At 35.4% G+C, this 25,633-nt stretch overlaps 2 protein-coding genes across 2 annotated transcripts in view; both read left to right on the top strand.

Annotated features, from left to right (window-relative positions):
- Nucleotides 1–19,073, top strand: part of LOC118736364 — a 162,151-nt gene extending 143,078 nt beyond the window's left edge. The window contains exon 2 of the mRNA XM_036466459.1: nucleotides 18,487–19,073. Within this exon, the coding sequence (XP_036322352.1) occupies nucleotides 18,487–19,073 (587 nt within the window). The remainder of the gene's footprint in view (nucleotides 1–18,486) is intronic.
- Nucleotides 1–25,633, top strand: part of LOC118735509 (short neuropeptide F) — a gene marked incomplete in the record, with an annotated part of 205,875 nt that extends 180,242 nt beyond the window's left edge. The window contains 4 exon segments of the mRNA XM_036465306.1: nucleotides 20,257–20,450; nucleotides 20,603–21,066; nucleotides 24,810–25,019; nucleotides 25,168–25,633. Coding sequence (XP_036321199.1) covers nucleotides 20,357–20,450; nucleotides 20,603–21,066; nucleotides 24,810–25,019; nucleotides 25,168–25,260 — 861 coding nt within the window.

Below are 25,633 nucleotides of genomic sequence, written 5' to 3'. Positions count from 1 at the left end.
GACAGTGCAGCATAGAGCCCTAAAACCTCCGGCGAAAATAGCCCGCCAAAAGCATTTTAAACATATTTGTCGACACCCTCATTATACAACACTTTCCACTATGCTTCATGGTTTTTGGCAACCAAAAAAATGTCCAATTATGGCTTTCGTGGTGCTCGCATGCCATCGCTTATCAAGAATCTCATTTTCCATTAAGCTCTTACAATGCGAAATAAAACACGTAATCTTTTTCTTACCCTCATTTTTTGAACGAATAAAGTTAATTGTCTACAATAGAATTGTTAAGAGAAACATTTGCATTAAATTATCCAAATGTAAAAACCTCTCTTCCCTCGCAATGCCGCTACGCCGTGCCATTTTTGCACCGCAAAAACTCTTGGTTTCATCTACTGCAAAAAATAGTTTGCTCGCCTTACGTTTTTGCACAAAATCCCAACCGCAATTAGATACTTATTTTTAATTTTTTTTTTTTTCAAACAAAAAGTTCTTGTTCCCACCGGAAATTAACAACAGCTGTTGCCGATTAACAGTAAAATATTATTTTTTCCACTAAATGCGGCGGCGTTTTAATGTGTTTTTGATAGCCGAATGTTTGCGGACGTGACAAAAACGCAAAGGTCATCAGGGGTAAGTTAAAAGCTACATTAGCTAGTTCCTACATACATACATACATACATACATACATACATACATACATACATACATACATACATACATACATACGCTTTTCTGCCACTCACTCTTTTGCTGTGTGCAAAAACTTTTCATTTGGTGTGTAATTAAAATATGCTGCGGAGGCATTGAGACATTTCACATTCAGACAGTTTATATTACTGCCTACTCGTATGTGAGTACTACATAAATTAATGCATGTAGTACATACATATGTATATATGTATGTATGGGCGTATGTAATTTGCATAAATAAAATCTGATGACTTGCATTAAAAGTTTTAAAGCGCAAATGAGCAGTCAACTTCTCTCTTTTATTTGTCAGCTCTGCTTAAACTTTTCCCTTTTTTAATTAAATTGCCGCTGATCGTTCTCGTTTATTTAAGTATGTAGGTCAATCGAATAAAAAATTGTATGCTTCTATATTTTAAAACCCGATTTAAAAATCACACATTCTCTAGATGTTATAATTTCAAAACCTGCTAATATCTGCAATGTCTTTTTGATAAGAGCTAGCGATAAGCATTTTGTGCGGATTCAAATGCAAAACGCCTACAATCAAAAAAATTCTCAAAAATCAGCGCGAATTTTGAGGTATTTCAAACGTTCACTTTTTGTACTGAAATTGAATGAGCTATAAAACTTCATACCCATCAAATTTCTGTCAGCCTGGCAGGATAAAACGGGTTGAAAAACTTATTTTTGAAGTAGCGTTGAAATGTGACCAGAATGCAGAAAAGTTTGTGAATCTATGGCAAAGAATATTCGTCGCAGTTACCAAGAACTTCGCGTTGCACACAGGAGTAATTTTATAATTCAGATTTATCAACTTTGATACAATTTTCTTTAAACATATCGGCAGGATTTTTGACTACGTCAAATAGAAAATAGCCTTTATTGTAATAATTTTTTTTTTTGCGCGTCCAATAGCTGCATCTTAAAATAAACTATTTAGTAGGCATACAAATAGAAATGTACTATAATTTATATTCTTTTGAATTATTTGAAATGGGGCCTATGGGATATTTATTTTTAGCAAAAATGCCAAATAAATAACACTCATTCTATTTGCTTATCGGTGCCCGCCGGGCAATATTTTTATAGGGATATATTTAAGATCCTGGGCTATAAACCTCTGTTATAAAACTGTCCGCCTACGTACAAAGAGGTATTTGGCCGCTTTATGCGGGAAAAAATTTTTTTATGAATATTTCAACTCGAAATGTTTAGAAAACACGTGTTTTGACATATAGAATTGTAAATGTTTAAAATCAAGTAAATATAAGGGGAGGACGTCCAATTCTTCCAACAAAAACAAAAGAAAATAAAGTTGCTTGACGTTTGACATCGATAGACTCCATGTTGCCGTGGTCCGATTGTAGGAAAACGCATATTTACGTGTTCGTTTCGGCGAGGAGAAAGTTTATATCTAGGTTCAAACATTAACAGAGTTGCAACCTGTTAAAAAATTGTGTTCAATTAGTTAAATGAATTGCTGCAATATGGGTATCAATGGAAATGGGTTTGAAAAGGCTTTATCTCTAAGCAACCTTCCAGGGTTTCCACCGGTTTAAAAAATCATTTTCAATTTTAATTTAGACAATTAGATGATTCAAATATGTAATATCACAGTATAGGTAAGAAAATGTAATAAAACTACATTTTTGTAATAGCAACAGTAATATAACAGTCCTATTTATTGTTAAGAGAATGTTCTAGGTATTAACTTGGGGTAAATTAGCGTCCTCTATTACTGAAATATTTTCAACGTATTGCTTTTCCATACCAAGGTTATTAAATGCAGCGAGTCTGGTACAAATTAATAAATCGGTTACAGAGATATACATTTGTGGTCATAAGTGGGCGGCGCCACGCCCATTACCCAAAAAATTAAATTAATCTAATTTGGAGATAAGAGGTTATTCCAAGAATCGATTTTGAGTGAAATGGCTTCAGTAGTTACTGATTTAGCGTAGTTTTCGTGTTTCCGTTAATTACCGTTAATATGGAAACTGGGCGTGGTTATCGCCCGATTTCAGGGATTTTTATCAAATATGTTAGATATAGCCTAAGCAAGGTTCATACCGAGTTTGGTATGGATTGGTGAAGCGGATACTGAGATACAGCATTTCATCATAAGTGGGCGGGGCCACTCCCATTTTCCAAAAATTTCATAATAATCCTAATTTGTTCCAAAATTTTACTTCGCATACCAATTTTCAACAATGTGGATACAACATTTACTGAAATATCGTAGATTTATCTAAATTGACATTTATCTAAACTTAAAAGCTTGTATACCCAAAACTATGTCTTTAATCATCACCTTTATAACACCAATGTAAAGGAGAACAAATGTTTATTCTGAGATACATAACATACGTATGTAGTTGGGTTCGCCTTACATTCCCGCAGATTTCCAGCAACAGGACCGAAAGGTCCTAGAAAACGTGACTTTTGCTCACATCTCGAAAACTATTATTATTTTTAATTAATTGGATTCATATTCTGGTTCAGCGGCCTCCAATTCATCTAAAAAGTTAAGTTTTATTGTTGAAATAGATCTAAAGTAGTGTAACTATATACTAGTGGCGTTTTAAGATTTTTCTTTAATACATTTTCTAAGTAAATAAATACCACTTATCTGCCATTTTCTGCGCGAAATCTTTTCACACTACAGCAGCCAAATTTTCAAGCTTTCAATTGAACAAAGAATAATAACGCGATTGCTCCCGGGGATACAACAAATTCCTTAATATTCAACAAAAATTAAAAAAAAATACTCGTTGAAAACCGCCATTTTCTTTACATTGAACTTTTGCTTAATAAAATGATAAAAAAAAAAAAATTAACACTTAAATGCATTATTACCTTCTGTATGCAGATCCATCACTACTTTTTACGAATACAATGCAGAAATTAAAATATTAACTTAAAACCATCACGATCTTTCTAGAGAGCGAAAATTTATTTATATGCAGCGTTAGAATATTCTGCTTCCGGTCAAGGGTGAGCGTTCGCTGTGCAAGTTAAAAAAGCGAGGGGGACTGGGAAATGTTATTTGGAACATTCTCTATCGAATGTGACTAGTTTATGTAAGTTTCCTTCAAAATTTTGTCAAGTTGGTTTTTGGCCGCCTAAATCGTTCAAATACCCCTATGTGCTACGTCTGCTTTCTCCGCTATTTAAAGTCGAAGTTTAAGATCAGAGGTGGGCACTACCACAAACAAGCGTAATCTAAAAGTGAGAATGTGTTAGTGTGTCTAATTCGTTTTGCATGCTGTCGCGTTCTCATTGTTACGCTCTCGCTTGTATACGTACGTGCGAGGTTTAAGCTCTTTTAGCACCTGCTAAGTCTCTGCCCATGCCTGTTTAAGATCCTTAGAAAGGGATTCCCAGCAGAAATGTTAAACGGCTAGTTAAAGGGAGAGTCGATGCTGCCATAATTAAAAATCTGTTAGTCTGATCGAAAATAATATTTGTCAGAGATCTGATGAAAAAACTCAATCCACCGCTAGTTTCTTCCTACTATTTTCTTCATCAGTAAAGGTAACTTAAAAATATAAGAAAACGAATGGCACGAAAATGAAGCTAAGTTAAATATAATTAGCTTTTTTTTCTAATATAAATGCCTAATTATGGTTAAGTTCCGTATTTTCTTTCTTTACTTATCAGAAAAATACATCAAATAATTTTGACCGGTTTTACTATGATTTACATGATTTGTGATAGTCATATATTCGTAGTTGCGTATGTAACGTATACGCCCCATAACACAATACGCAGTCATCTAAATGTTTACTCGCGAGCCTTAACTTATAAGTCATATTATTTAACAGTAACTAAATATTGGCATGGATTATTTTTCTACACTATTCTACACGAATACATGTGTATATTAACTTATTCGGGTATATAGCAATTTCAGGATGGATTTCGAGTGTGCCAATAAAAATTGGAAAATTGGAATTTTTGTTTCGTATGTAAATCATCCTCATCTTATAATCAATTTAATTTTTTTTTTCATTTGGTGGCACACTAGTTTAACTACACTAGATTGGTTCGTTTTGGCAAGAAGAACATTTTCACTATTTAATTTTAGCATTTTGAAGATACTTCAAATAATTAAATTTTAAAACAATGTAAAATTTCAAAAATTAAAAATATAGCTGCGACAGACATTCTGCATGCTGCCATTTTTTCAATTTAACTTTGACTTTAACTAAATTCTTTACGCCAGCACAATAGTAACGCATACATACTTACATAGAATGATATGTACATATTTAAGTACTTCATTGTCTCTTGCATATAATGACTTTTCGCTTTGTTGTCCCAAGCAATTATATCGAAGCGTGGGATAGTCGAAAAAACGTCCAACAATTTTTGTGAAGTCACTTATTCGAATGAGTGGAAAGGAAGCGCAGAATTACACTTCCTTCGATAACATAGCCGCTTAAGACTTAACATTTGTATGAATATACACACCCTGTAGGAAAATGAACTGCTTTAGAACTACATATGCTTAGGCGACTTGTAACAGCAAGCGCCTACTGAATGTTCAAAAATTTACACAAATAAGCACTTCTCAAGTGTCATACAAACCAAAATTTCTAATATAATAACTTGAGTCCGGAGTTTTTTGCGGACTCTGCATGGCTGACAACCGATTAGAGGTAGTAATTGATGATTATCATTTGCCATAGTGCCGTTCGGTTGAATCGCCAAACTAAAGTAGAAAAATTTATGTTGGCATATGGGCATTCCCATGGTGGCGCACGTGACAGTCGTACGATTTCAATGTGATACAAAAAAGGAATACCATTTGTTTTCTTTAACTTTTTTGGGTCATTGTATAGCACATAATTAGCTCTATATTTAACCGAAAAATTAAATCAATCGAACTGCTTGGTCCTGAAATATAAAAATTTAAAGGGAGGGTCGTTACGTGACAAAAAATGGAAGTTGATTTTTTCTTTTCTTACAAAATCGCAAAACTCTGCGAATTGTGGATGGCTAATTTCATGAAACTTATTTTAATATGATTTGGAGCAATTCTAGTTGTTTTTAGAGTTTTTTGAATTAATGCAAATTGTTTCAATTCCCTTTTACAACCCCAAGTGTGAAACGTGACGTGACGTGGCGTGACGTGACATAAATTTCCATCGTTATATTTTTGTTAATATTGCTTTTAAATTAATTTTTAACGCAAATAAAACATGATTTTTATGTAGAATATACTTTATATTTTGACTTAAGCGCCAATTCAGGGTCAGTTTATTGGAAATCTATGATTTATTATGTTTCAACCACATACGCCAAATTCGAACCAAATCGGACCATAAATACGGTTTTTCGAAATATCTCGACCTTGGCACCACCTAGGAAGACCATTTTATGCAAATATGATTCTACTTACATAGCCAGTATATATTTTAAAAAGCAGACAAATCGGCCCGTAAATACGTTAGATATAAAACTTTTATTTTTTTTGTCGTGGTGGACCTTCCGCTGGAAACACCCATATAGGAATTTAAATTACATGTTAATACCTAATAATTTCTCAATAAACTATGTTTTTGTAAAAACTTTCGATCGGCAGACAAATGGCGCTAGCCTGATATATTTTTCAACAAATTTTTAAAACGTAAAAATTCACCCTAAAGAAACCTTAATAAAAAACCAAAAAAAATAAGTCCTCTTCGTATTCGTCTGCTGTTAGTCCTCTTTCTGGTTTTTGTCTTCTTGGTCTATGTACTCGCCCTCGTCATCGTATAAGTTTTCGCCTCAAGTTTTTCTTCACAAATACGAAAATTTTGACACGGCAATTTCAGTGTGTGTAGGTATGCCAACATGCCCGCCTACATTAAATGTGAAGTATGTAGCTGTATGATAAACCAGTGTTGCTTGCAACTGGCAAACGAACCAGCAGCATCAAACCAGAAAGGCAACAAAAAAAATTATGCCTGGATGTGCCTTATCTACATACCGACCTTTATTCGCACTTTATCATTGCAGTGTACATATGCATGTACATACATACATGCTTACATATGTATGTATGTGTGTATTCTGAAATGCCGTAAAAGAGGAGTAGAATGTGTGCGAAATATATTCGCACACTTAACAAGCCTTAAATGCCTCGTTCACAAGAAATGTACACACTTATGTATGTATGTGCACATTTATACTGCATATTATTTAACTGCACTTCTTCACTAACTTCATTTCACTCCACTTATGTATGCCTACGGTGACCAGATTTCTGTGAACAAAAATCAGGATATTTATAATGCATCAAATCCGAACATACAATTTTGTTTTTAGAATAAAAAGACATAACATCTTTTATTACAGTTTTATTAAAAACAAAACAAAGACAAATAAAAAGATCTCGAAAATGATCGCAAACATTTATACACAAAATATATACGGTGGCGAGAATGTCAATAGGGAAGAGACATTTTGGCAGGTTTTGGCTAGTTTTCTTTGTTTAAACATTTTTTATCTACTACTTACTATCTAAAAAAAACTATGTAAATCAAAATTTTAAAACTTTGAATTTTAAAAAATGCTGATAAAAATTTTAAACAGATTTTTTAGACTTGTTTTGAGTATGCCCATGTAATTCAAAGTGCAAGTTTGAAGTGGCTTGGACTTACCGTTGATTCTTGACAATTTTCTTATTCGCGCGTTTTCTTCCATGCCAAATGGAGAAAACGAGAAAACGAGCAATACCTTTCACAAAAAAAAATACCAAAAATCAACTGTAAGTCCAAGCTAATTAAAATTTTCACTTTGAATTGAATGGGCTACAAAACTGCATAACCGCTATGTGCGAAATCTACTTAAAAAGCTCAAAATTATGATGAAACTTTGTGGAACTTAGCAAATTTTGTACATCGTTTGAGATTTTGACTTGCATGGTCTTTGTAAAATAACGAGCTACACTTTCATAAAAAATAATAAACATTAAATAAACGAAAGGGCAATAGACGAAGAATGTTAAAATGCCTCTTCCCTATTTATATCTTTGTCGCTGCATCTACAGCTTATATTTTTCATATCCAGAATTTTTTGAGGGAATTAATATTTCACTAAACTCAAGTTAGAATCGTTTCACGAAAAAAAAAACAAAACTTAACAAAAACCAGAATTAAACATAACCAAAGATCATAGAAAGTAAGGATGCTGTGCATGCATGTTTATGGCTCCCCTATATTCTATGTTCTTTGTGGTAACGAATGTGCTGCCACGTTTGTAAGAAAATTTGTTTTTGGGTCCCAGTACAGGGAGACTCTTTTTAAATTAATAAAGAAAATACTGAAAATCGGGGCATAATCGGTACAAATATGACAAATCGGGACACTTATACGTCCCGACTTTTGAAAGATATTCAGGGGGACAATTTTCTAAAAATCGGTACTGTCCCGCCAAAATCGGTACGAATGGTCACCGTACTTATGCCTCAAGCAGCAAGAAGCATCATGAAGTCGACGTTGTCATTTGCCACTTTTTGCTGCTACTTCTGCCGCTGCTGCTACGGCTATTGCTATTGCTAGTGGCCATGCTCGCAGCATTGCAACTTTTATAACTTGTATCATTCAAGTGGCGTTTCAGCATTTTACCAGAAACTGTTGTTGTCGGAGTTGTAGCTGCTGGAAAAAAACACGTCGCAACTGTTGGCGGTACATGACAAATTTTTTTCTTGCACTTACAGAATATGCTTTGCATGCATGCATACATACATATTTGCGCTTTGTGCTTTGCAAGTGCATAAGTGGTTGAGAGGATGTGAATAAAAAAAAGAAAAGAAGTTGCAAGGAAACATGCAGGAATAAAATATAAGGAAGTCAAGGAACCAAGAATGCACGTAACTTGATTGAAGAGACATGTTTCCTGGCTATATGCATAAGATACGCGTACGTTTGATGTTTGGAGGTTGGTTGGTAGAACGGTTGAAAGGATGTGTTGTTGGCTGGTTTGAGAATAAGGAAGGTTTATTTTTAATAATGAGGAAATATTATATTATACATAAGTGCTTATTTGCCGAAAGGCTTCAACTTTTCAAAGCAGAAGATAAACGGGAGCCGCCCAATGTTGCTGTGAAAGTTATTTTTAAGAGCGTTTCCTTTTTCTCGAAAAATTTGACACACAAGTTCTTGAGAAATCTTTACAATAGTTAGCGCTAGAGTGGAGTTGCCACCAGCATTTTGCTGGTAAGTGTTTATAAGTTTTAAAAATTGTATGCTAAATTCATAAGCCTTACTTTCCCTTCTCAGTGGAAACCACACTAAAATATAATATTTTTGTTTAAATTTGTACTTGTATTGTGAAACTAGATAACCAATCTTGAGTTCTACTAAACCTACAGATTTGAGTTGTTTTAGCTTTTTATTTAGATGGCAACTCTACTTAAAAGTGGTTTTTATTATACATATACATATGTAGGTGGCAACTCTACTTTAAAAAGTTACTCTAAATATAAAAAGTGTTAAGCATTTTTCATTTCATTTAAATATCTTTTATAAAACTTTAGTGTGCTTTACATTTATTTAAAAAATTTTTTTTTGTTTTTTTTTTTTAATTTTTAGGTGGAAACTCTACTTAAAAATGGTTTTTAATATAAGTGATGTTAAGCATTTTTTATTTCATTCAAATTTCTTTTATAAAACTTATTTTTTTTTTCATATAGGTGGTAACTCTAATTTAAAAAGGTTCTAAATATAACTAGTGCTAAGCATTTTTCATTTCATTTGAAAATTCCTTTTATAAAACTTTTGTGGGCTGCTCACTTATTTTTCATTTTTTAAGTTGGTGGCAACACTCGTTAAATTAATGTGATTCTGAACTATCAAAATTCTTAAATACGTTTTCTTTGGTAGCCATGTAAAAATATTTTACTCTATTTACAGATAATATTTATTTTAGTTTTTCATCAAAGTGGCAGCACCACTTTGAATTAATTTTTAACTTAACCTTTTTTTTAATTTTTTTTTTTTTAGATATATTTAAATAATTTTAATTTTTCATGAGTTGACTACCCTTTTTTAAAATACGTAGTTGTCTATTCTACTTAAAATTTAATTCTCTATCAGAATCTTCTTAAATATGTTTCACTTAGAACCCATATTATATATGTATATTAAAAAATATTACAAATTCAAGTAATTTTCTATGCAAGTGGCAACTCTCTTAACATAGTTCTGAATATAAGAATTCTTAAGCATTTCTATTTCATGACACTCCTGTTCTGAAACCTTTACTATCATCTTTTTTATTTAACCTTTTAGGCAGGTGGCAACTTCGCTTAAATTTAGCTCTCAACTAAAATTTTTTCAATTCTATTTTATTCATTCTACGTGCAAGAGTGATTTTAAATTTTCTCGTAGGTATCAGCACTAGTCAAAATTAATGCTTCACCAAAATGTCTAAATTATTTTTTATTTAAGAACAGTGTTGTTGAATTGTTTTTATTTTCTCCATTCAAATAATTTTTATTTTTATGAAAGTGGTCTCCCTATTTAAATACACAAAGTTCAAAATATAAGTATTCTTAAGCTATTTTTATTTGAAACTCATGCTCTTAAGTTTTGGTTAAAATCAGACTTACTTAATTTTCATTTTTAGGTGGCAACATTATTTTAATTGGATTCTGAATCGCGGTTCTTAAATATCTATTATTGGTCACCCATATCGAAATATTTTACGCAATCAACACGTAAGATTTATTTAAATTTTTTTACATTTAAAAAAATTTTTAATTTTCAAGAAGGTGGCAACTGTTCAAAAAAGTTTTTAATGTATGTAATTAATTTAAACGGTTTTTACGAAGCCAATATTTTAATGTTTCATCGAATTTACAAAATCAATCAACTTTAATATTTTATTTGGGTGGTAACTCTATTTTAATAAATTTGTTCTTTAATACACTTCGATTCATAACGGTATTGTAGTATCTTACTTATGTACCTGACACATTTAGTTAGCTTCCAATTTTTACACCCCCTACAAATCACCTAACATCGAACACCTACAAATCAACGCATTCTTTTACATTCAAAATCCAATGATTTTCTTACAACGCACGTCAATGGCCATGCACATATTTCACGAATTTCGATGCCATGCAAAATAATGTACGTGCTTTGCACCTCCATTTCTTTCAATTTACATAAGTTTCAGTTGAATTTATGACAAAATGAGCGCAAACACACAGTTAAGGCACACTTACGCAAAATTACAATGAAGCACATGAGTAGGGCGTAGTACTTACATAGGTAAAATGCAAGGAATTGATTTTAGATATTTTCGTATGCAATTTTGCCTGCACTTATTATGTGCAGCGTCAATCCGTCGGGGTGACATCGGAGTGCGCGAATCGTTCTAAATGTTCCGCAAATAAAAAATGCAAACTGAAGTGACCGTGTAACTGCCTTTTGTTAGCACAACAAGCTAGAGTATGCTACATTACGAGCTACTTATAGCTTGGCGCATGCAAAATTTCTTCATCAAGCAGCATTATATACACGTGTCTGTATATACACATGTATGTTCATAAGTCTCATCTCGAGTTCTAACTGTTACGTACTAACTTGAGTATATTTACTTAATTGATTGTGTTTCAGCTTTTAGGTGTAAATATGCAATTTATGATAAATAATTTTTTAGCGAATTAAATGCGCATGCGGAGGGCATTGCGTATGATTAACATTTTACTTTGTAGTTTGGTTCAGGCTAAATTTTCTTCCAATTAGTAGGCTGGGGAAATACATTTTAATGATTATTACCAACATGAGGTTGAACGAGATGAGTCCTTACTCTGTTGCATTATTCATAGTAACTTAAGCGTAGCTAATAAGTAGCGGCAAGATTCCCACATTCGTGGGACCAACGTGGCACAGCGTTCTTGATTTAACTTTCTATTCCGAGCCTGGCGTAGAGCTGACAGGATAGAGGAGTCCTTCAGAGGTCATCCTTCTCGGATTATGCTTATATCGATGGCTGAGTGGAAGATCGACCTATCTCGGCAGCCAGTTCGAAAACGCCCTTTTAAGGGGATACTACTAACTTTTAAAAGTTAGTCGAGGACAGGCTAGGTTCGCCCAAATCAGTTAGAGATGCAAGGAACTGGACATTTCCTGCTGGTATTGCACGCCTATAAACTGGTTCTGACAAACGATAAGATATGTAGGAGTTGCAGAACGCAGGAGGAGACAGTAGAACACATCTTCTGCGAGTGCCCTGCCCTTAGCAGACTGTGGGCTAGTCTACTGGGAGCAGGTTTTCTACCTAATCTAGAAGCCGCTGTCAAGGTAGGATATAACAAGTTATTCCAGTTTGTCAAGAGGACTGCGATGTTCTTCAACATTGCTCCTGGTTCGCAGCGATTAGCTGTCTAAAGTGGTCGTAGTGTAACTGGTAACGGTATGGACCTTAATGGTTTCTGCGAAGCCACGTTATGGCTGGCCAGCATACCTAACCTAACCTAAATAACATAAACGATAGCCATGACCAGAGCAAAAGAAGGCACAGTTTACATAAAAACTAGTCAATGAGATTTTACAAACAAGTTCTGGCTGGGGTGACGGAAACCATATCATTGCCACTGCATTGACTCAAGTAGCACACTGGTGTATAACTTGGTGTAAATTTACGAGTTTTGGTGTAAATTTGGTTAATTGTACCAGAATTCACAAATCTACACCAAGTTATACACCAGTGTGCTGCTTGAGGAACTGGGCACAGAGTCTAAATGCCGTATGTGGCTTGAGAACGAGGAGACGTCCAAGTAAATCCTATAAGGCTGATCTTCACTTTGCCTGTGACTTTTTTTCCGTTAATCATGGCAAACTCGGGTAACATTATTGTCAGAAATTCTGCATTTTGATATAAATTGATTGATCTATCGATTGTCAACAGATTCCATAAATTAAGTCAACTCTAAAGTTAGTTATAGCATTTTGACAGGTATTCCATTGAAACTGATATTAAAAAGCTGACATTAGCTTTAGAGTCGACTTTATTTTTTCCCATATGTAGGTTCTATGTTCATTACTATATTATCGATAACGAAGGTACATAGATGTAACTTTTTTCACCATACCTCGGATAATGGGAAAGGTTTTAAGGCTAGGGTCTACAAATAAAGCCAATACATATATTGCGTGCACTATAGCAGTATGCTTATTTGTTATAAAGGAAGGGTCCTTGTACGAAAGTTATTGTTTTTAATTCAGTTTGCGCGCTACCTTTTGAAATCACAGAGTGTTGAAGTCACAGAGGGAAATTTTTCTACAACACTTGAAAACGCATCGAGCTTCCAACATCCTATATAGTCTGCATCTCTTATTTTTGAAACAGACGACTGGGAGTCGCTACTGATGAATACGCCCAGAGACCACTTAGAGGTTGTAAATATTTAATTATCCAAACCTTGAACTTGTAACATCCGTTTATGGCTGGGGATAGCACGTGTGCTGTACTAATTTGAGCTCCTCAAATCTTTTCAAGCGGCAATTGTGGTATGTGTTCAACTTGGTGGGCATATGCATGGACGATATTATTAAAAGACCGCGAGTCTGGGCAGGGTTCGTGCAGCTCCTCCAGCAGGACAACAAAGGCTTACTTACCAGCGATTAGGGGTAAGGTTGCCAAGGTAAAGAACAAGCAAAGTCCAACGGCAGATGGAGTCTCAAAAGATTGCTCTGCACAGAAATTCGAAGGAACCTAACGAAACATCCCAAGAAACTTGTTGTCGACACGGTTTGGTTTGGTTACGAAGGCGTTATTTGAAGGTCTAATACTTTTACGCGGACACAAATCTACCGTTGTGAGTGTCGGAAGTAGGTAGGAGGAACTGGTATTCCTTAGACAAAATACAATAAAAAATAATGAAAGTCAATTCGGCACAGTATCTTCCCCAAAAAACTCACTTCTGATTTAAAAACGCTGCCTACCGACTCGATCAATTAAATAATTGGATCAACTAAAAAACACCGCAAAAAATTCCCAAGTCAGACTAACTGTATTTGGGGAGGAACTGAGTTCGTTAAGGGCAAGCTGCAAACGCCGGACATGTAAATATTGTAGGGAATATGTAAATATGCAGGTTAGGAGATGAGCGAGCATACTATAGAAAGCCGAATCAGGGTGGTAGATACATACATACATAGATATCTTTTAACGACACTGCTTTTTTATTTAATGAAGAGAATAGGCGAACGCAACGCAGTCGCTACAAGTTACGTGTTGGCAAGCGAAATAACTTCAGGCCTCAAATTCTCTATTACCGATGTCAAGCAGTGTAAACGACTGGTGACCTGCTGAAGGAGAGTTGAAATCGGTTCCACACTTTTTTGCATCGATATCCAGATCAAGAATAAATACAGGCCTACCAACAACAAGACTACATTACAAACCATAGCAAAAAGTTTTGCACAGTAACATCTCATTACACATCAACAACACGCATATTCCATTTGCTAAAACATCCGATCACTTTAATTTTAAAACTTTTAGCGCAATTTTCCGATTTAAATGACATTTTGATCACACACACCACCTCTGTCTCCTCCATTTAAATGTTGTAAAATTCACAAACATTCGCAGTTAAATATTAACAAGTATGAATAAATATGTGGCATACATTGCGGCGTTAGGGCGTAAATGATGTCAACACTTAACAAAACCAAAAGTGAACATAAAATTTGCATACAATTTGGAATGTGTAAACAGTGAAAAGCAGACAAGTAGCGTAAAAGCAACTGGTGTAATGCATAACTTACACACACACACACACACACACCCACACACACAAATGCGATATGCACATAAATATGGATGTTTAGCTGAGTACTCTTTAGCACAGCCTTGTATGTGCCATATGTATAAAGTTTACGTCGTCGCATTTGTTGTAATGCCATCTACTCGACCAAATGTCAAACGGTTTGGCGTTGCAAATTTCGTTTGTTTAGTTTAGCGTTGAAAACGGAACTTACTACATCCATATGAATATGCCTTTTATGTGCATTTTATTTGTTTGTTGATGCGAGAATATGTAATTGTGTTAAGTAGTTGGAGTTTATACATAATTGCTTTGGAAAGGATACAGAAATCGTTTTGCATGCTTTTGTGCCAGCATAGAAATTGAGTTGAAAAAGTGAATTTCCTGTACACGCAAATATATGTATGTATGCCAAACTACTGTAATGAAATTGAACTGAAAAAATAATTTGAAAAGCCCACTATTTAATACATATTACACCGTGCGACAGTAAATTTTACACACACAAAAAATTAATATATTCGCAAAACTGTGATTAAATTATAGCAAAACTGCGTACTTAGTTTTTCTCTCTGACGTCAGCACTTTGAAATTTAAAAAATATGATTATTTCAAAAATTATTTAAAAAATTCAGTGCAATGTAGGTTAAAAATAAGGATATCATATAAAAGAAAAAATTCTGTAGAATTATAAGAGAATACATTTTTTGGTGTATAAGGACGAAAGGGTATGGAAAATGTCGTTTAAAAATTTTGTCCTTAAATATCCTGGAAAATTTGCAATATTAATTTTTGAAAAAATTATTGTTTGAGGAGTAATATACACGCCACCTCATCATCGAATTTCGTCCTGCAAACTTTATTAACATAAAAAGGTAAAATTTTCAATACCTATTCGTCCTTGTAAACAAAAAAACTTTCTTGTTTTTAAATTCTAAATAAGTTTCTCTCTCATTTGGTACCCATATTGTTTTACTGCATTGCAATGAATTTAAGAAAACAAAAATTTTGAATTAATCGTATCATTAAACTTTCCTTTGTCCTTCGAAAAAAAGAGGTTTAAGAGGTTTTTAAAGGTTAGAATCAATTATTTAATTAGCTAACTAAAATATTACAACAATGTGTGCTTCAAATGAAAGAGGTTCAAAAACGATTTATTTCGAAAATATTTTTTAAATGGTTTGACGGTTGTTCAAAATTTAAATCAACTTATTTAACAAGTTAAACGAAATATTTTCATATGGGCACCAAAGGACAGAGGGTTAAGAAAGCTTCATTTCACAATTATTTTTAAAGGCGGCTACCACCTGTTTAGAAAGTCAGAATCAATTTAATTAACCAGTTAAATTAAATATTTTAATGGGGGTATAAAACGAGAGATTTCCAAGAAATTTTGCACACAGATAGCTTATAACCTAGATTGAAAAATAAGCTACTTTTTTTTAAAGAGTTGCCACCTATTAAAAAGTAAAATCCAATTAAGTTAATAAGTTCAATCAAGTATTAGAATACAGGTGTCAAACGAAAAAAGGTTTAATTTCGAAGATATGTTTCAAACTGGTTTGTCACTTGTTTGAAAATGCAATTTTGTACAAAGATAATTTATGACCTGGATTATAAAATACTTAGGAATAACCGTTACTAAATATAATAGTGTTGAGATCTGTTTAAACATTTAAATTAAAGAAATTAGGCTATTGGAATATATATCACCATATGAGGGTCGGACGAAAGATCTTTAATAAGGTAGTAGTAGAAAATAAGTTTGCAGAGGGTTGCCACCTCCTTTAAAATTCGAATTTCGTTAACCTTTACACAAGTTATATGAAATATTAAAATATCGGTGTCAAGCGAAATAGTGTTATGAAATCTTTTGTTTAAATATTTAGAATTTTTTGAGAATTGCTACCTGTCGGAAAAGTTTAGTTCAAATTATTTAATAAGTGAAATGAATTATTGCAAGATGGCATCAATCGAAATGGGTTTGGGAAGGATTTATTTCTTGACTGCATTTAGAAGAGATGCCACTAGTTTAAAAAATCACCACCATGGCTGCTACCATCGCTCAGGAGTCATTCACAATATGGTCGTAGCGGATTAGAGAGTATAATTAACTCTTCTGAATAGAATTAGCAGTCAATTCGAAGTTGATTTAGTTCGGGCCCTTGGAAATGAAGCACATATTATTAATGGTCACCCAAAAGTAGAGTTAGAAAATTAATTCGAATACTTCCAAAATTCATGAATATTTTTAAAACCTTTACAACATTTTTATAGCCCACATAATTTTAGTCGCGTCCATTTTTAATAATTTCTTTTCGTGCTGGATTCTACACTTTTTCCATATAAACATGAATTTCATATGAAATAAAATGCGGGAGACCGTCTCACAGTGCTATGTCCCAAAGGCAAAATTAAAATAAAATTAAGTGCCTAGAATATTTAAGTAATATATATTTTTGTAAATCTAACATAGTGCCTTTAATAGATTTGGAAGTTCAATTTATCATCTCTGAAGTACTAAGGTACGACTGTTGAACGGAAGAGCGACTTTTACTTTAGTTCTTCGTGTATTGCTTTGAAACTTAATAGTTTTGTTTACAAAACACAAAAAACAGATATACAGTATTGGACATATCTATAGCACCCCCCCCCCCTTTCAAAGCGATATTGTTTGCCACTTATGTTTAGTTATTTGTTTTTAAGAATTTTCAATTAAAATACAGTTCATTCTCTAACAAAACCCATATAAACCCATGTTTTAAACTTTTTAAAAGACCGCAAAAAAGCGCAACAAACTTTCCCTTAAATTTCAAAATTTTTTCTCAGAAGCTCTAGAATTTTTTTGAGTACACAGTTTTATAGCGCATTCAATTTTAGTCCAATAATGTGCAAGTTTCAAGTCGCTAAAGATTACCGTTGATTTTTTAGAATTTTATTTATCTCATTTGCTTCCATATAACGACTAAACACAATTTATTTTTATATGGCAGAAACCCGCAACATCCTCGGCGAAAAAAAATCTAAAAAATCAACGGTAATTTTTAGCCACTTGAAACTTGCACATTATTAGACTAAAATCGAATGGGCTATAAAACTGTGTATTCAAAAAAATTCTACCGCTTCTGAGAAAAAAGTTTGAAATTTGGGTGAAAATTTGTTGCACTTTTTTGCGGACTTTTAAAAAGTTTTAAACTTAAGTTTATGTGAGTTTTGTCAGAGAATGAACTGTATTTTAATTGAAAATTCTTAAAAATAAATAAATAAACATGAGTGGCAAACAATATGACTTTGAAATGGGGGTGCTATTGTATTGGCCAATACTGTAATTTTTGGTAAATGTTTTTTATGGAAAAGTTGTTTGGGTTATCGAAAACTTCCGAGACATTTTTATTTGAATTACCAAAATTACGAAAGTTTGGTAGAGTTAAATAAAAACAATTTTAAGAGTAGTTGATGTTTTATTTACTATTTTGAAGTACTTTCATAGAATCTGTGGAGAAGTTTCAGATTTTCCTGCCGGAACTGTAAGAATTATATGCATGTTTAAGCCATATTTCTTAAGTTTCAAAAAAGTTGCAAAGAGCTAAGTTTATGGTATTGCCAAAATTTAAAAAACTAAGATATTACACTTTTTTTTAGTACCATAAAAAATGAACCTAGTTTTGATATAGTGTATAATTTTTGTTAAATAGCGACAGTCTTTTTTTGGCGGAAACCCTAATTTTTAATAAATTTTGACAAAATTAAGAGCATATATAAATAAAAAGTAGGTAAATTTTTATTTTTCGTTTAGATACTTCGTTAAGAGACCTAACAATTAGTAGGAAAAGAACTGAACATTCTTTTAAAACATCTAAACTTTTTAATTTTACAAAGACAACAAATATTAACTAATATATATATATAAATCTCGTGTCACAAAGAAAAAAATCAAAACGAAATTATGGGGATTTGTAGAAGTCTTATTGATAATTTTGGCATGTTGCTTGCTCGCCCAAGGCCTCGGCAGGCAGTGTGAACAATAGCAATAGTTTTCCTGCTTGTTGCTCCTGAGTCTTCTAGTGCGGTCTCTCCCTCGCACATGTTATTTCGTACTAATGGTGGGAGTGCTGTGTCTACAGCTGTTTCGACGCGATCCTCACTTACTGCTAACAAAGTGTTTGTCACCAACTCGAAGTCAACAATCGGCGCAGCAGCTGAAAGTGACGCTGCTGCGCAGTCATCTGCCGTCGTTATTGACGTCGACGTTTCGCCGCCTGTGAATTGTGATCAAACTGACGTTGTTAATGCTGAACTTGAATCTGCTGATGCTGTTAATGCTACTGGCGCGGATGTGCCCGCCTCTCCTTCTCCTACCCCTTGGCGGACAGTGGAGAGCAAAAGAAGGAAGCAAAGTCGTAAGCCGGTGCGTGTGGTTGGATCCAGTGACTGCAGTGATCTAGGTGTTGCAACTCCATTTAAGTGGTTGCATTTGTCATCTTTCTTGCCAAGCCAGTTTCTTGTGATAACATGTGTGGGGAACCACACTGGCATTGATAAGCGACGCATTTCTTGCTACAAGCTCGTTAAAAAAGAGTCGAATCTGGAATCACTAACACACGTGAATTTTTAGCTTGGGGTCTGCGCCCACAACTTCGATAATCTGATGAGGCCTGAGTTGTGGCCAGCTAATGTTTCTGTTCGGCCTTTCCGTTTTTTTTCAAAAATTGCCGCAACAAATGCAACTGAAGTAGCTCATGCGCCCTCGTGTAGTTGTTTATCATCAGAACCAGCTGACAATACAAAGCCAGTCGATAGCACTGTTAGTGTGGTTGCACATAGTAAAATCAAAATTTATTTTCAAAACGTTTCTGGAATGAGAACTAAAGCTGATGTAGTCCGTAGAGTGAGCTCACATTTGGATTTTGACATATTCGTCATCGTCGAAAGCTGGTTAACTCCTAATTTCTTCTTTTCTATGACTCAGAATTCTTCGATCCCGATCTATATAATGTTTATCGTAAGGATCGCGACGAAATCAGGTCGGGCCTGTCCAGAGGCGGGGGAGTGCTTATAGCAGTTCAGCGTAAATTGTGCTCGTCGATGGTTCATCCTCAAAATAATGATTCTATCCTCGAGCAGTTGTGCTTAAATGTAGATGAACCAAATCGGACTATAAATACGGAGTTTTTAAATATCTCGACTCCTACGCCACCAGCGGATTGAAGTTTCAAGTTTCAAGTCTTTTGATCATCGGAAATTAGGTTAAAAAATTTTTGCAAGAATTGACCCAGACAAACATTGCAAGTTAAATAAAAGTTTGCAAAAAAGCAAAGAAAAAATGTTCCCAATTCCCTCAAACAATCCTGAATTCATTTGACAGTCGAGAATCAGATTTTGAATGCCAAAAGCTATAAACAAAATTACTTGACTCACCAAAGTTGAAGTAATGAAAAGAATATAAAAACTCATGATTTCCTACTGTATTAAGAATTTACAAAGCCATGAATAAATCCAATACACTGTTTACTTAAATCGCTTTAAAGCATCTTATGACCTTCAACTGCGAATGCCACACCTTTAATCCAGCTAAGGCACTTCAAACTCTTAACTTTAACTTTTCAATTTTGTTAAATTTAAAGTATTTGTAAACTTCTTTGTCGATTACTCAAATACATATTGAGGCGTATTCTTGTTTTCGTTCATGAAATTTTCCTATCACTTTGTATAAAAAAAAAAAATTCAAATTTTCGATTCGCACGAAAACAAGAATACACCCCATTGATTTCTCTTCCATTCTCCTTTTCCACTTGCAGCTATCGAAAAAGTTTCAACAACTTTAAAACAACAACAGCTACAACAGCAGCACCAAAAACCGACATCTATACAAAAGCGAAAAACAAAAAAAGCATCAACATGTGTCTTTCACAACCGTTAATGAATGCGCTCGCATTTATTTGTTTGAGCGCACTGCTCTGGCAGCATTGCTGTGCTGATATACCGGACAACAGTGCGTATACGCAATATACTAATATACATACATACATATATGGCATACTCATACACACATTTATCACGCATAATAACTTACTTTGCATTATTCTCTTTTTTCACCCCGGGCACTCGCACTCGCACTCGCCGTCGCCCTCGTCCTCTCCTCAGATGTCATCAATAATTTGTACGACAATTTACTGCAACGTGAATATGCCGGTCCTGTAGTTTTTCCTAACCATCAGGTCGAACGGAAAGCTCAACGTTCTCCTTCCCTGCGGCTGCGTTTTGGTCGCCGCAGCGATCCGGATATGTATTTGCCCGCCGAGAAACGTTGGTTTGGCGACGTCAATCAGAAGCCAATCCGTTCGCCTTCATTGCGTTTGCGTTTCGGGCGTCGCAGCGACCCGAGCATGCCATTGCACAGCGAATTAGATGCTCTAATGAACGATTTGGCAAGTGTGAGCAACAATGGTGGCATTGCCGATGCAGAGGATGCAACTGCATTTTTTGGCGATGAATATCCAGAGGACATTATGGAGAGCGCTTTTGAGCGTGTTGTGCGTAAGCCACAACGTTTACGATTCGGACGCAGCTTGCCGAGAATACAGAACAATGTTGATGACGAATTAGAGGTAAGTGGAATTTAATGAAACGGAAATGCGAACATATATTTACATACTAATTTATTTGCCAGTTTGAGTAGGCTAGTTTTGGGTAGGTAGAGTGGGTGGCTAGGCTAATGCATAAATTAATAAATTGGTTTTAAAAAGTGATGTTTATTTCAATGATTCAACCATTTGCTAATTATCAAAATTTCATTCGGTCCTTACTTATAACCTACGAGTACATTTGATAGAAGAGAAATAAATAAGAATTTAAAAAAAAAGCTAATCTTTGGCCTGAGAGTTAATTTTGTATAGTTACGCCAAATTTCCTCAATAGATTTGGTGTTTTTTTATAACCCGGATATGGCCTGCGCCACTCGTGGTGTCGTTGGAAAGTCCATGTGGAGTAGGACTTTACTTCACTTGGCATTTCCAATTGGCTTCAGTTGGCACAGCAGAGAAACGACTGGTGTACTTTGTTGAACTCGCCCATAATTGTTAATGCGGTTAGAGCACTAAATAAGAAGAAGAAGAAGTACGGTTGGTTAAAATGTTCATGCTCTTCCAGAAGATCTAACAGCAGAAAGATATTCCCTTCTCCCGAAGATAGGTTAGGTTAGGTTAGGTGGCAGCTCCGTGCAACCGCGGCTCACTTGAACAATTTGGAGATTGTCCTTTACAATACCACATTCTGAACGGCTCTCAATACTTAATCGATAAAACGTCCCGAACCGGTTATATTTTAACAAATTCGGAAAATCTCAATGCCCCAGAGCTCCTCGGATCTATTAAGGATGTGAGAGCCAAAGTACCACAACCTTAGCCTCGCAAAGGTGGGGAACCTAGGAAGGTAGTGTTGTTTCCACCTCGTCATCTTCCCGGCAACTGCGATATACAGGGTCCGACAATATGCTCAGCCTTACTGCGTGAATACCGATTGGACAGTGACCTATTTAAGCCCCCAGTAAAAGTGAGAGATATGCCTTTATGAATTTGACCAGTGCCCTCGTCCACCCCTGTCCACCCTCGGCCAGAAAGACCTTACGATCGCACATGTCCTGGTTTTCGCCCAGTTCGCGCCGAGCTGACATGAGGCCCATCTATCAAAGAGTTCACCCAGCCGCTCTTTATCAGGCGATAACGTTTTACGAGTGGCTTTCCTGATCAATTCATCAGCCACGCAGTTCCCCTCAAAGTCGTTGTGGCCCGGAACCTAAATAAGCCTAATACAGAAGTATTCTGACGAGGCCGAGGGAGAGAGCAGACAGCCCTTAACCAAACTAGAGCGCCAAGTTAGGCTATCAGCAACTCCGGAGCATTGAATCCACCGCCTCCTTGATAGAAGCCACTTCCGCCTGAAATACACTGCAGAGTCTGGGAGCCTGAACTTGGTACTCATAGAGATCCTACCACCAATCCTGCCGTCCAGTTTCGATCCACCTGTGAAGAAGTTCACTGCTCCCCCTCTCCAAAAGCTCCGCGCCCAACCCAATCCCCCTTGAGGGAAAGTGGGCAGTGGCAGTGTGAAGAAGCTTCTTGGAGCTATTTCGGTGGCGCAGTAATCCGTACGAACAGGGATAAAATCAAAGCCCCCTAGAATTGCAGAGTGACCAGTCTCAAAGTCGATCATCCAATGCCCCACTAATGCTAATTAAAGCAGCCCTTTGTACTCGCTCTAGCTGCTTAGGTAGATTAGCCTTTTCCAGTGAGTTCCACCAGACTAGGGCACCTTAAAACATACAGCAAATTGAGGTCACTGATGCCTTCCTTACCCTTTCCTCTATGTTTGGCCTCCAAGGATCAGGTCCAAACATTTGACCTTGTCAGACAGCTGTAAGCGCTGACCTCCAACTGAGGGAAGAACATCGTCGGGGATTTTATACTTGCTAGTGAATAAGACTAGTTCCGTCTTACTGGAATTGATGGTGAGGCCACTTTTGACCGCCCAGTTCGTAACTAGAATAAGATACCGTTGGGTCAATTCATAAAGCGTCTTCAGGTATTTACCTTTAATACACTGAGCCAAAAACACAACGGTTTTTTCAACCAACTTATGGTTTGATTTTTTCATGGTTAATAAGCCGATTGTAAGAAATGTGATTCAAGTTGAACATTTAAGAACTAATTCATATGTATGGCAGTGGCTGTAAGTGCAGAGGTGATTTCTGTTATTTGTTGGGTTCCAGCAGTACGAATGTCGTCAGTGCGACACATAACTTTTATTTTTTTGTTTTTGGTTTTTCTTAATTACGAAAAAGCCTCTGTGAAGTGCAGAATCAAATCAACCGACGAAGAAAATTGATTCAAGTAGAACATTTGAAGGCAGATTTATAAAGCGGCTGTAGCTGAGTTTGCACAGATGCTTGCTGTTATTTGCCAACATTCAGAAGATGCGGGACCAAATCTCGTCAGAGGCAACTTGTTAAAATGATAATAAAAATGTTTGTCTTGCATCTCTGAATTATGAAAAAGCACCTGTGAAGTGCAGAAAATAAACGTATTCAAACGAAAAATTCGGCAACCAAGAGTTTGATTAAAGTAAACAAAAGTGTGGTTTGTTGAAAACATCAACCAAGGCATTCTTAATATTAACCAAAAATCACACTGATTCATTTTCAAGCTTGAATTTGGTAATATTAACAAATTTTTGGTTGATTTTTTCTCAGTGTATAAGTGCAACATATCAATTATCCAACAGCCGTGTTCTTGGTGGCGATCTCGAGGAATCCCGAGCTTATTTGTAAGAGTTAATTTCAGTAGAGGAGCATACAATGCAGCTGGCGGACATTTTTCGAAGGCTTGGCTGCTGTTACGGAGGAATATGCATGATTTCCAAATTTTCCGAAGCTACTTGCCATGAAGATATTGCCATGAGCTATCTTGAGGACCGGCTTAATTGATGTTTGTGGCCTTTGTTCAAGTTGCTATAGCATCTATGGCACTCCCCTCTGCATTCTGAGGTGATCCATTATTAGGAGAGTACCTAGCGTTGGCACCGATTGCGTAGCTAAATACCAGAAGATGGCTGCTGGGCTTCACCTTTCCGCACCAAAATACAATCCCTAAATCTGAGTTTTGCTGCGTTAAAGACTTCTAGGCTAGTCTAGTATGCAGAAGTGCCCTGATATCTGGTACCCACTGGAAGATAATACATAGTGTATACAGCATTCTAACAAAAGGTAGAAAACGCTGTCCAGCCTGTAGGTATACATTTAGAGAGTTTTGGTGGGAAAATGAGTGTTAACTGATACTCCTAGGCTAAGTCACCGTACAAGCACATCAAAGAGGAGAATTCATCTTATGCCTGCAGTGTACTTAACCTAAATTCGACTGATGTCTGCCTTGTAAGCGCAGATGGCTATAGAAGTATTATCTCAGCAATGAAAAATATTTTCAATCCAGTTCCTAATCAATCATGCTTCGCATGGGGCAATATGATATTTTAACCAGCGACAGAAATAGTCATATGTATAAGGAAATAGATCTAAGCCCGCCTGGAACGATCACTGATCCGGCATGTATTCCTAGTCTTAGCGTGGTTTGGATCTTCGTCCACGTTCGTTCCCCCGTTAATCTTTTGAGTGTCTGGCGCTCCGTCAGAGCAACGAATTGGGTTAATTTCTAGTATAAAAGCAAGTATTTAAGTAGACTCAAAATCGATATTTTGAATAACGAAAATCTGCCAGATCTTTTTTTATTTTTATTTCTACTTCATTCCAAGAAATGTTTTTACATCAATCACATAATAAATCTTCTAATCATCCTTTCAGCAAACCCGCGAACAACGCCAACAAACAGAGGACTTTTTCAACTCGCTGCTGACTTCGGAAAAATTACACAACATGTTGCTCTCACTACGTCAATTCGATGGCGAACCTTTGGCTGCTGATGATAATGAATTCCAACGTGAAGTACGCAAACCAGCGCCACTCCGTCTGCGATTTGGCCGTAGCACTGGCGGAAATGCAGAAGCGCAAAAGGTAGGTTGAAGAGTTCTATAAGAATGAAGTAAACTAATTTTGTAATCGATGAATACTCGTTTAAGATTTCTACAATTACAAAACAAAAATTTCTGCATAAAGTTTTTTTTTCTATTTTTATTCACTTTTTGATTTATTTTCTTTGCAGATAGTCACTGCACAAAATGCATTAGATGCGAACAAAAGTGTAGCAGTTGTCGCACCGCCACAACAACACCAACAAGCACAAAATAAAAATTAAATACAGCAAAGTATGTAACCTACAATCCACACATATGTACTTAGAACAATTGGCAACCAAACAAGGAAGGCTAACTGCAGATAGGCAAGGGCGTGCAAAAAGTGTTAAGAAAGAAATTTTATGGTGAGAACGTGCGAAGATAAATTTAATTTTAAATACATACCCCCCGGAGAAAAATGCAAAAACTTGTCATAATCTAACCCTATAAATATGCCCATAAAATTTAACGGTAAAAAATATTTAAACTTTAAGCTTTAAAATTGACTTATACTTATATGTATGTACTTATACATTTTCATTTGTTTCAAAGCTGTTGTGCAATGCAGTCTACTCCAGGAAAAAAATTTAAAAATTATTTTTTTTTTATCTCACA

The sequence above is a fragment of the Rhagoletis pomonella genome, unplaced genomic scaffold (genome assembly GCF_013731165.1).
Source record: "Rhagoletis pomonella isolate Grant_MI unplaced genomic scaffold, Rhpom_1.0 Rhpom_scaffold_00003, whole genome shotgun sequence".
NCBI classification, from domain to species: domain Eukaryota; kingdom Metazoa; phylum Arthropoda; class Insecta; order Diptera; family Tephritidae; genus Rhagoletis; species Rhagoletis pomonella.
This window is presented reverse-complemented; position numbering and strand designations above follow the sequence as displayed.